Raw genomic sequence first — 12,707 nt, forward strand, 5'->3', positions numbered from 1 at the left:
ACAAAGAGACATATCCCTGACAGCTAATCCAGTTAAATGTATTAAGGTAAGCTGAATCCAGAATATGTTTCAAATCATTTCTTATAAGAGTTTTGTTACTGGCTGGAACACTTGTTTCTCAGTATGTTGATCGAACGTGACTTGAGCCAGAAAAATTCACAATAAATAACACCAGGAGGCTTATGAATGATGTATAAAGCCCACCAATCTAATGACAGGTAAGGCAGAGGTGAGCAGTTACTTTATTTCAGAGCAGCTAAAGTCTTGGCAATGTAATGCAACCATGGAAATAGTGAGTGGTTGTGACCGGTTTGTAGTAAACTTCTAGAATGAAACAAGCTTGAAATGTTCTGATGGATATTTGATCTTTTGTATTAATGGAGCCATCGCTTCAGATGAGCACAAATGAAAATGACCCCTCTCGCTCCTCTAGTATTTGCCCAGTGGTTACAAGGATCAGCTAAGTGCTATGTAGAGGATTAATCACTTTTTACTTGCAGTGAAAGTATACTTTTTTTGGTAACTAGCAATTCTAATAGAGTAAATCTTAACTACTAAATAAATATCATTAGTATTATGACTATAATTGAATATCAAGATGTCCCCATCTTGAAGAAAAGGGTGAAAGTTTACTTTCTGTTCCATATTGATACACCAGGGCCAACACTGCTGACTTGTTAACAATAATGATACAAGTTTTTAAAATTTTTCCTGAATTTTCTTTCTAAAACCTAGGTTCTGCAACAGATTAATCACAGGATCTATTGCTTTGCCATTGGGTGTCTAGCACTGTGATTCTCTAAACTAACTTGATAGAAACATAGGTCATAATATTGTTGGGTGGAAATGAATCATAGCTTATGGTTGCAAAATATTCCACATGAAGCTAGCGGATTGTAGACATCTGGGAATGGAAATGATATTGTAGATTGGCTAGCCAAAGACTGGGCTCTACTCCCACTGCATGTGTTTCTGTATATAAAAGCAATCGCTCATGCTTCTGTTTATTCATTAAATGAAGCTCTTATTTTATCAGGCAGGCTCCTTTTCAGTGGCAAGTTAAAAGAAGTTAGAAGAACCAAGAAGTGATGTCACAAACATGAAATACATTTTCTCCTGTGTTGTCTCCCTTTTCCAACAGCCTTTTTTCTCATGGCTCCCCAAATCCAATAGGGGAAAAAAATCAAGGACTTCTCTTCCCCAGGAGCTTGGATAAAAGCTCAAGGCTTGATCTCTTTAGTCCAAATTAGGTCACCTGTCCATCCCAAGAGGCCATCACTGAGGCCAGGAGTGTACCTGGGTCACAGTTCTGTACTGGAAGTAGGATTAGCTCCACATAAACTGGGTTGAGCACAGGGCAGGAATTCTTATGCAGAGGTGATTTTACCAGAAGTAGAAATCGGATGTTGTAAGCACATGACAGATATTCACTGTGCTTACTGGTAGCCAGGTCCTTTACAAATTGTTGATACAAAGATAAACATGACTTGATCTCTTTCCCTCTCTGAATCTCACCACTTGATCTTTGTTAAGGATATCCTGTGGTCAATTTCTCTTAAGTTATATTTCTAATCCCATCCTACCCTTCTTCAAAAATGTTTCTGATTCTTTATCATCTATTAATTAAAATATTGACTCCTGGGTTAACCTTTCTTCCAATCTACCTCTCAATCCTGGCAAAAGTGACTGATTACATATCCTTGGATTTTCCTGCCTCTGCGACTACCCTGGAATGTCTTCCTCCATGCTAATCACTGATCATCTGAATACTGTTAAGGTGCAGTTCGGATACTGTATTCATAAAACACTCACTGATTTCCTTCATCTACTGTCTATAGCACTTAACATGAACCTATCTTAAAGTACTTACTGTTTGTTTAACAAGTACTTGTCAAACGCTTACTATATTCTTATTGCTTTTCTAAGTGCTTAAAAATATGTTTTTCTACTTTGTATCATTGTTCATAGTGCTCTTGTCTTTTTTTCCCAGTAAGCAATAAGCTCACTGAAGCTGGGATTCTTAAAGGCAATGAGTTACCTACCCACAGTTGGCAAACAACATATTTCTAATGGATGAATATGTGTTAATCCAATTTGCACATTTATTGAACACTAGCACTTCAAACATAAGAGAGTAGGGCCCTATTTTCTTTCAAATCTCTCTCTGCACATAGTATGGTGAAATATATGTGTCGGGCAGTCAATAAACATTTGCTAGTCCTCTAAATGTGATAGAAATTTTAAATATCCAAATATTTAAGAATGAGTCTTTTCCTTTTGTTTTATATTCTTCAATCTTTAGGCGTCATTTTTGAAACATCTTGTCATTTTGCTCTTCCTAACAACTTTTACAAGAATGTCTAAGTTCTACTTTCTAACTTGAGTAGAATTTGGGTCACTTTTTTTTTTTTTTTTTTTTAACAACAGGGACTTTTTTCAGCAATTGCAAATGCCAATGCTGTTGAGCCATTGCTAAAATATTGGGTTTTATAAAGTGCTTCTAAGGGCCAAAGGGCTTTGCAGGCTCATGGTCTGTGCGGGTGGTCCTGAGTTGAAGCATCCAGTGGCCCTAGCAAACATGACATTTAAGGGGGTAAGCATTGATTTGTAGGGTCACTTGCAAGTACAATTGAGCATCTTGCCTTCATTTGTGAGTTTGTTATTTGAAATGACTGACATTTTAGGTGTTTCCATGTAGAAATTTTGTCTAAAATATGTAAAGCATAAATGGGTAAAAGAAAAGATTCATTTACTTGATCTCATCCATGCTGGACAAGAATAAGGCTTCTCTGCTGTCTTTCTACTGTGAACAAGAGATGGGAAAGCTTTCTCTCTTTTTTTTCTTTTCTCTTGCTTTCTTTTCTTTTTTTCTTTCCTTTTCTGTTTTCTTCTTTTGTTGCTTCTCTTCCTGAATAACTTTCCAGCCAAGTTAGGTGAATGCCAATAGGTGTCAATTGCCACCGACAACAAGAATAGCCTTGGTGATCTGTGTGAGAACAGTGTTAGGGAAGTGGTGAAGGCAGAGCCAGACGACAGTGGATGAACAGCTGACTCAGTAGTCTGGTGAGTGAGATGTGAGCTTTGGAAAGGGAGCACCCAAGCTAAAACCCAAACTCTGCTACCCACTAGCTGCTGACAATAGGCATGTTACCAAAGCACTCGCTCTCCCTGCCTCAATCTTTTCCTCTATAAAATGGAAATAAAAACAGAACTATCTCAAGGTTGTTGGGAGGAGTACATGAGTTCAAGCAGGTAGGATGCTTAGAACAATGCCAGTTTCATTACCATTCCTTGGTAAAAATTAGCTGTTGTTTTTGGTGCATGTGCAAAGACAGCAAGTTGAGACTACTTTTGAGGCTGAATTATGAAAATTGGAGAGAAAATGAGGCCATCGATAGATACAGGCCAGGAATTAGGTGAAAGGTGATTATTTTATATTCTGGGCAAAAAGAAGTGGCCCTCAGAGAGTGACAGATTAAAAATGTGGGAAGAAGGATTAATTGATGGAGTAATAGTGCTGAAAGGCGAGTGAGGATGGAATTCAGAGAAGAGGTGAATAGATGGATGGGTAAATCTTGGTTAGAGGGGGCTTCTTGTTCTCTAAGGCTGAAGCTAAGGTGGAGGTAATAAGGAGGAAAGGCTAAGAAGGCATGTCTTTGTGCGTGGGGAGTAGAGAGTTGAAAGGATTCAACCTTAATAGCTTACTGTCTTTGTGAAATAGAAACAAGCTCATCTAATGGGAGACAAGAGGTTTCAGGAGTGAGGAATAGAGTAGAACTCATAAATGAAGAAGAAGTTACACAGCAGTAACTCCTAGAGACATGATGACACTAGCCAGAATGTATAGTTTAACAAAAGGATTGAGAAGTCAGGTATGATAAGAAATTGTGCTCACACAGTGAGACACTGGCATTTGCTTCCACAGGTGGGACATTTCTAGGTGGTGACAAATCTGAGATGAACCATCTGAAAATTTTTGTGATCTGCAGTATAAAGTGTGAACTTAAAATATAGTTTTACCAAAAATAAATGATTGATTATATTCATACCTTTCTTGAGTTATTAAATTATCTTCTATTTCCTGTACATTTGCAATGCTATTGGGATGGTAGACTTTCAGAGTTGAATTAGATCCTGCCTCTATTCCACCCAATGCATCCTTGAGAATAGTTATAGATGGGAAGTCATATTTTATTGTCCTTATCATGTTATTTTTAGTAGACTGCATTCCATTAATGTAGAAATATACATGGTGTGATATGGATTTTATCTTGTGGTGATCAGATGAAAAGCCCTCCTTTCCTGCATACGCTTTTGCAATGTTATTTCATCACTCTTCCCATCAAGAGGTGGAGTCTACATTTCCTCCCTTTGAATCTGAGCCAGGCTTGGAATTAGTTTAACCAGGATAAGGCAAAAGCAGCACAGTGTGACTTCTGTGCCTAAACCTTAAGATACAATGCACTTTTCATTTTTGCCATGTTAGAACCCTGAGCTAACATGAAAAAACAGAAAGGTTTCATTTCCCTGGTCTGCTGGAGAGAAAGGCCAAATTGACAGAGACCCAGGGGATGAAAAACCACAGAAAGAGACAGGGTGTGACAGCTGCAATGAGTTCAATCACCCCAACAGAGACACCGGACATGTTAGTAGTGCCAGCTTGCCTCAGTCAACACATGTGGCACAGAGACAAACCATTGCCACTGAGCCTCCCCACAATGCAGAATTGTGAGCAAATACATGGGGACTGTCACTTTAAGCAGAATAGTTTTGAGAGCTTTATTATGCTGCAATAGGGCATGAAAAGAGAGTCTCAAAGCAGAGAGACAAATTACAAGACCACTGGCATAATCCAGATGTCAGGCAATGAACTGGAAAGTACAGAAAGAAAGGAAGAGGAAAATGTGGGAGAGCAGTAGGTGGCAAGGTTCAGTGGTACCTCGTTATTGGATCTGGGGCAAAGGAGAAAGAGAAATAAAGATTACTATGACACTCTATTTCTAGGAAAATAAGGTTGTGAACAGCAATATGGTCTAGATAAAGACCCGGATTTTGGAGGAAAATAAGTCCAATTGGCAGTTGGTATTTCTTGATGTGATACCACAACTTCCATGTAAAACATTCCTCAGCAGCTGGAGATACAGACCAGAAGCAGAGGATGGAGTCAGGTGATTAGAATAGCTATTAACTGTTTCTGTTTCAAATAAAAAGATGCAGCCAGCTCTACTTCCCTGTTGTTCCAGCCTAATGGGTGTGTTCTACTTTCCTTCTAATTCCTATATTGAGTAGGAAAGGTAGAGTTGTCAGGTGAAGGTGGAAGAGAGAAAGAGAGGAGAGGGAGAGGACTCTTGTGAAGAGAAAAAGCCAACCTTGCATCCTGTGGGATTGCACCTTATTTTAGTTGCACCTCTTGGAAGCTTTACTACTTATGTAAAAATAAGGAAAGCAACATACACACTCAATTAAAATTATCGTCATTCAAGAGTCCTCCCTTTAAACAGCAGCAAATGAAAATAAGAAACCTAACCTCAGCTTTTAAAATCACAAAGAAAGGATAAGAGATGCTTTCCATTTATGGATTCTCAGAACCTTCAAAATGGTCCTACATTTGTTCTATGTGTGCATAGGGAGGAAGCTGGGAATGCTGAGGTGGCGAGGTTTCACCTGGCAGTCAGCATTGCTACTTCCCACTCACCAAGTTGTGCAATTTGCAAGAGAGGAAAAATTAAAGATAGTGTCTCTTTAAAGGGAGACAGTGTCGTTTAGAGAGACTACAGCGTAGTGTAGCGGCTTATGCTCTGTGGTCAGCAAGAACTGAGTTTAGGTCCTTGTCCCATCACTTACTAACTGTGAGACCCTGGATACAATATCAACTCCTAAGAACTTCAGTCACTTCAGCTGTAAAATAGCGAGAATGCTGTATACTGGGGTTGTTTTGAAGAGTAAAGTAGAATATGCATGAAAAGCACTTAGCCTGGTAAGGGCACAAGTTACTAAGTGGTAACTGTAGTCGTTGGAATCAGTAATTTGGGACTTTCACATATTTGGCTTATCACTGAGACTATTTTCCAGGAATGTTTACAATAAGAAACTTGGGCCAACTGCATTTTAGTCAAGGATTAAAATGTAACAAATGTGTAATGTTATGTAACAACAGGTAATTTTACAATTTATAAATGTCATTAAGATTTCTCTCCTAGGGTACAAATGTTGTTGTTTCACAAAATTTTTAAAAATTATTTTATTTTATTTATTATACTTTTAGCTCTGGGTTACATGTGCAGAACCTGCAGGCCTGCCACATAGGCATACACGTGCCATGGTGGTTTGCTGCACCCATCAACCCATCATCTACATTAGGTATTTCTCCTAATGCTATCCCTCCCCTAGCCCCCCACCCCCCAACAGGCCCCAGTGTGTGATGTTCCCCTCCCAGTGTCCATGTGTTCTCATTGTTCAACTCCCACTTATGGGTAAGAACATGTGGTGTTTGGTTTTCTGTTCTTGTGTTAGTTTGCTAAGAATGATGATTTCCAGCTTCATCCATGTCACTGCAAAGGAAATGAACACATCCTTTTTTAAGGCTGCATAGTATTCCCTGGTGTATATGTGCTACATTTTCTTTATCCAGTCTATCATTGATGGGCATTTGGGTTGGAATTTTAATAAACTTTCAGGTAAACCAAAACTGACATACTGGCTACTTATTGTTTTTCTTCATAATTCTGGATGTCAGAAAATGAACAATGTTGGCCGGGCGCGGTGGCTCAAGCCTGTAATCCCAGCACTTTGGGAGGCCGAGGCGGGTGGATCACGAGGTCAGGATGGCCTGGTGATTCATCCTGGCTAACACGGTGAAACCCTGCCTCTACTAAAATACAAAAATTAGCCGGGCGTAGAAGCGATGCCTCTGTAGTCCCAGCGCCACTTGGGAGGCTGAGGCGGAGAATGGCGCAGTGAACCCAGGGGCGGGAGCTTGCAGTGAGCCTAGATCGCTACCACTCGCACTCCAGCCTGGGAGGACACAGCGACTCCGCCCCAAAAAAAAGAAAAGAAAAAAAAGAAAATGTTCACGCCTCTAAATACAGAGGGCAAACTTTCTATGAGGGACCAGAGAGTAAATATTTTAGCTTTGCAGGCCACATACGATCTCTATCGCATACTTCTTTGTTATTTGTTACAACCCTTTTAAATCTGTAAAAACTATTCTTAGCTCATAAAAAAACAGGCTATTGGTTGGATTTGCCACATAGACTGAAGTTTGCTGACCCCTGCTCTAGTATAAATTTGTCTTGTTTATTACTAGCGTGCTTGTGCCAATAAGTATTTTTTAAAAGAGAGAGAAAATGCATTAAGTAAATAACATTTAGGTGATTCTTTTTCTGATTCAGACATATTCTGGGATGAAATGAGACCATTGATCATTTTCTTTGATGGAATAGAACTGTTTTCATTGAAATGCAATGAGATTAGGTATGATTTTGAGGACTGGGGACTATTCAGCACATTAGTTCTGAACCATATCCTTGTGCTTTGCAGAATTTTTTTTCTCTTCCTCAGAGGAGCAGTTTGGATACAGGGCTTTATGGCATCAGGCATAAGCTGTCATTAAAACCTTCAACTGAAAATTCTGCTGCCCTTTATGAAAATGAGCAGCTGGTCACCCGGACCATTGCCCGCCCTCAGCTCTGTTTATGTTGTGTACAAGTAGCTTGAATAGCCCTTCATGAGCAAGGCTTTTACAGACGTTTTCCTATCATTGTTGGGAGGGAATTCCAGACCAGCAGCTAGTGTCTCTTTCAGCCTGTGTTGTGCCTTGGCATCTATCTCTCTGTGGACCCAGGAGTGAAATACCCTCCTGGAAGCAGTGGTCCAGGATAGTCTTGTCTCTCTGACTCATGTCCCAAGTCGCTTCCCTGGAGATACCTGTGGCATCTTTCCCCCTTTTACTCTGTTTTCCTGCATCTCCCTCTATTTTCCACTGACTACGAAGATAAAGACAAAGAAGAAATAATTTTAAAACATATAAAGTACTTCAAAATATCTATCATTGGATATCTGGAGACTAGATCACATTCTTATCTTTTCATCCAGCATATTTTTTTGGTGAATACTATATTGTGTGTTTAAAAAGACAGGTGGAGACCTGACTCACGCTCTGAATCTTCCAATTTTGCCATCGACCACATTCTTAATGCCCTGAGAACACAAGGTCAGGCAAAGGAGCCTCTCAGCTGAGGTTCTGGCCCCAGGCTCTAAACAGGTCCTCTGTGAGCTAGGCACACAGGATTCCTTTTGGTTGAGGTCAGCCTTAGCAGAATGTAGAGCCTAGAGCAAATTTGGTCAAGCAGCTTCCTTTGCTCCCATCACCCTAAGCCTGCACTGGGGCCTGACTTCTGGCATCTCACCAATCCAGTCATGAGGGATGCCTGGCTCAGAAAGAGCACCTTGTCAAGGAAGAAGCAGCTCCAGATCATGAAAGCCCAAGCACATTTGTCCCTGTGCCCAGAACAGAGCTAGACTGGTCTGCCTCTTCCTGCATTCTTGGGGCTCTTCACTCTGTGTATTCTCAGGGCAAGGGTTGTACCAAGGGAGAGCACACTCCAGCCTCCTCTGACTGATTCATTCAGTCATTCACCCACTCAATACAGATTTAGTGAGTATGTCATGTGCCAGACACGGTTCTAAGTACTGAAGACACAGCAGTCTTTGCTCATTTTACTCGGTAACTTGCTCTGAAGAGGTACCTCCAAGGATCTCACTCTTTCGTGGGATCTCTTCTCAATCACCTTTGTTCAGTATTGTGAAACCTATGGGCCTTCGATCAGGGAAAAAAAAATGTCTTTAAACCAGTCTAATCCATGGCAAGGTCCTCTTTGGAAGGGGAGTAGCAAGGACTGGTGAGAAGGGAGCTATGAGTGCTTTTTGAATTAGGACCTGCTCCTTACTGTGGAGAATGGCTCACTCATTCCTACCTTCCTCCAGGTCTCATGAACATGCACAATCCTGTGTGTTGCATCTCCTAACCTCATCTGATTCTCTTCTCTTTGCCTGGTCGTGGACTAATTTCCTTTTAGCCCACGTGATGATCTTTAAGTTAAGTCTCAGCCTATTTAGACTCAGGCTGCCTCACTCACCTTGAAGTTGCTGTCTTTATTATATGATGGCAGTCAAAGATTGTTTTTTTTTGGGCAGAGAAGTTACTCTACTGGATGGTGGACTACCTGTCCTGAACGTTCACAAACATATGCTTTTGTTTTCTGGAGTTCCTCCTGGTTTGTTTTCTGATGGATTTCTGTTGACTCCCAGATTGAACCAATGCTTATCCTGTGTTTGGTGTATCAGGCTTTTCTGTTCTGATTGATTTACTGTAGCTAATTTCTAGGGAGACTTCAATTCCTCACTGAAGTCAAGTTCCTTGCCATACAGGTCCAGTATTTCTAACTCCCATTCAGACAGAGAATTTGTTTTTATTAACCACAAGAGAAAATGATCTGGCTTTCCTGCTCTAAAGATACCCCTAGTATTACTATTTTTTCCAGTCATGTGTTTTCAGATATTTTTCTTTAATTTACCTTCTCTATGGTCAGATTTGTGACTGTGTTCCTTCTCCTAGTTTATTAATTCTTAAGAGCCCTCCTAGAAGAGTGTAAGTGTGCTTAACCTGTTATTCTAGAGACATATAACAGAACTAAATACTTTCCACTCCACACAAGGAGAGGCTATTTTGAACCTCATGTATCTTCACACAGAGGTTACTCCAATAACTTGTGGCGGGGAGGCCCATTGGAATATGGAAACAGACAGAATAAAATTTGTTCCCTTTTCCCCAAATCTCACATAGCCTCATATAATTAAATGAGATCTTGGTTACCTCTCAGCCTGTAAAGATTCCCCTGAGTGTGTATGTGTCAGCCCCTGTCTTGGTTCATTTTATGCTGCTATAACAGAATACTGACTGGGTAATTTATAATGAATAGGCTGCATGATTTATAATGAACACAAATATATTTGAGTTATGGTTCTAGAGACTGAGAAGTCCAAGAGCATGGTGGTGGTATCTTGTGAGGGCCTTCTTCCCATGTCATAACATGGTGGAAGCCATCAAATGGAGTAGAGAGAACATGCTCAAGGGTGGAATAGCAGGGGGCCAAACTCATCCTTTTATCAGAAACTCACTCACATGATAATTCATTTCCGCAGCAACGGTATTAATCCATTCATGAAGACAGAGCCCTTATGATTGAACCGCCCCTTAAAGGTCTCATCTCTCATCCCTGTTGCATTGAGAATTAAGTTTCCAACACATGAACTTTGGGGGACACATTCAAATCATAGCAACTCCTTATTACCCAAATTTATCCTTATACTGGCCAACCTACACATTACAAATTTACATTTAAAAAAAAAGTTATTAAGATTTGCTAACTTAAAAGATTTGCATGTTGTAAAAAAAATCAAATAAAAAGCAAATAATCTTTTAAAAATTTTGCATTTTTTAAATACAATGTACTGACCCGAATGTAGTCAAGTTATCTATAGCTGCTGGTTGATAAAGGCGACAGAATTGACAGCTCCCACATCTGTAATTAAATGTGTGAAACTAACAAATGGAAATAATAGAGAAAGATTATTTTTCTTTACTGGTCATGTTGTGACATCAATTTGTTTTAAATGATGAGAAAAGAACTTAAAGGATTTGCGTTTTATTATAGTGCAAATTAACATTCAACTACTGAACTGAAATAGATTTGCATAAGAGTTATCACTATCAATGATCATTTGAAATTCATTTTGCCCAGATAAATTAGAATCTCCAGTGATAACAAGCAAGAGTTATCTCCTGCATTTTTGAAAAAAGGTTAAAATAATAGCTATTTCCTATAACTGGATCTTGAGATTGGACATAAACCTTGTACATGCAGCTTTCCTTATCTGATTTTAAGTTTCCTTTAACTGTAAACATGAGTTAATGCCATGTGAAACTAGGAAAATAAAATGGAATTTGAAAATGATGTTGGATAGATTAAAGTAAGGAAATCCTAGATTTGAATGATATGGAAATGTCACCTAGTTCAGTCTCATGGAGGGGTACATAGTGCCTCTAGCTGCTATCATCCATAATGATCTCCAAGGAAGAAAGTAGATAAAGATCCTTTCATCATCAATTGTAGGACTCCCTTCAACCCTGCCCCAAATATTAGACCTTCAAACTCTCTTTTAGTAGTAAATTTTTTGTAGGTATTAATATATATTTTAAATAACATATGACAGAGATGATAGAGGTAATAATAATAAGTAATCACTCTCCTTATTACTCTGAAAATATTGTATATAACAGTAATATCAACCACAATCAAAATGCCATATATTGAGTATTTAAATGGGCTAGACTCTCCTCTGATCCTTTTTTTAAAAGGATCATTCCACTAGTTTCCATTGCTATTATGAAGAAATAGGGACTTAGAGAAGATAAGTAATTGGCTCATTTCCACAGTTTTTAAGGGACAGAGTTGTTATTCAGGAGCAGACCACATACTTCAAACCCTCCTGACCCTGCATCATCATACAGTAACTGTGTATCTACTGAAAATCTGTGGTTAGGTCTCTTGTGAGCTTGACCTCTGAATTAATTATTTTCCATTTCTAACATTTTTCCATAGTGTCATGTTCCAGCATTAGTCACTTACGAAGATGTAGGATGTGCTATTATTTTAAATCCACATTCATCAAGAAAAGAGGCCTAATTGGAGGGAATTAAGGTAACTAGCTGCAGTTTCCTGATGATTAAGCACTAGAATATGTTGCTAGGAGAAACTGGAGAATTTTCTTTTTTGAAAGTCTGAAAGAAAAGCACAAATAAGGTTTCAACAAACTCTAACTGGAACCCTAGTTTCCTGATTTGTTAAATGAATGGTTTAGAGTAGGTGATCTCCCTTGGGTCTCCCTCAACCCTAACAACCCACAAGTCTGTAACTTTAAGTAGCAATTGGATGTTATAACCTCTCAAGGTCCTTTTTAGACTTCTATTTTTATGCTTGAATGATTCTTGACTCTCTTTGGTTCAGCGCCACATTCTTGAGTTTCTTTCAAATGGAGATCTCCTAAGAGCTATTATTTAACAGTACCCAAATGTGCAATGTACAGAATTAAATACAACCATGCATTTAAGACTTTAACAATCATAGGTCATCAGCACTGTGTGTTCTTTCTCCTATTTGATTAAGGTTAAACAACAAGATGATGTTTCCTTATTGGGTAGCATTTGAAAGTGTATTGTGTATGTGACAGATGGGATCTTATAAATGCATTAGGCATGCTTATTTTAATATCTAAGCATATGCAAAAGTTCTAGAAATATTTTACATGCAAATGTCTGGAGCTCCACTAGGGCCCATAATAGAAATCCGTACTCTGTGACTTCAAAGTCCTAGTCTCGACAACTAATCACCTGGCTATTTCCAAATCAAATTTCTTCAACAAATCAAAGGCATTTGTCCTACCCAAGAATCAAGTTCTGTGGCAAGTTTGACATTTCAAAATCAAGCTGCTTATTGAGATATTCATGCACTGAAAAAGGCACATAGAATTTCTTTTAAGAGATGAGACACACCTTTTTTATGCTCCAATGAATTAGAAATTTCTCAAAGAGAATTTTAACAAATTTTCTACACACACACACACACACTCCTCAACTTTGTGGTAAG

At 39.0% G+C, this 12,707-nt stretch overlaps 1 protein-coding gene across 9 annotated transcripts in view; it reads left to right on the forward strand.

Moving 5' to 3' along the window:
* The window catches only part of ST6GALNAC3 (ST6 N-acetylgalactosaminide alpha-2,6-sialyltransferase 3), a 567,065-nt gene that overhangs the window by 405,820 nt on the left and 148,538 nt on the right, over nt 1-12,707 (forward strand). The window contains exon 4 of one of the 9 annotated variants that reach the window (XR_001906240.3): nt 11,664-11,762. The exons of 7 other annotated variants lie outside the window; for them this stretch is intronic. Coding sequence is in view for 1 of the 2 variants with exons in the window: in XM_017962638.3 (XP_017818127.1) it covers nt 11,664-11,682 (19 nt within the window). In the remaining variant the exon portion in view is untranslated. Of the gene's footprint in view, nt 1-11,663; nt 12,234-12,707 lie in introns of those variants that run through there. One more of the 9 variants, XM_017962638.3, reaches the window with a different exon arrangement.

This window comes from Papio anubis, chromosome 1 (assembly GCF_008728515.1).
Source record: "Papio anubis isolate 15944 chromosome 1, Panubis1.0, whole genome shotgun sequence".
Classification (NCBI taxonomy): Eukaryota; Metazoa; Chordata; class Mammalia; order Primates; family Cercopithecidae; genus Papio; species Papio anubis.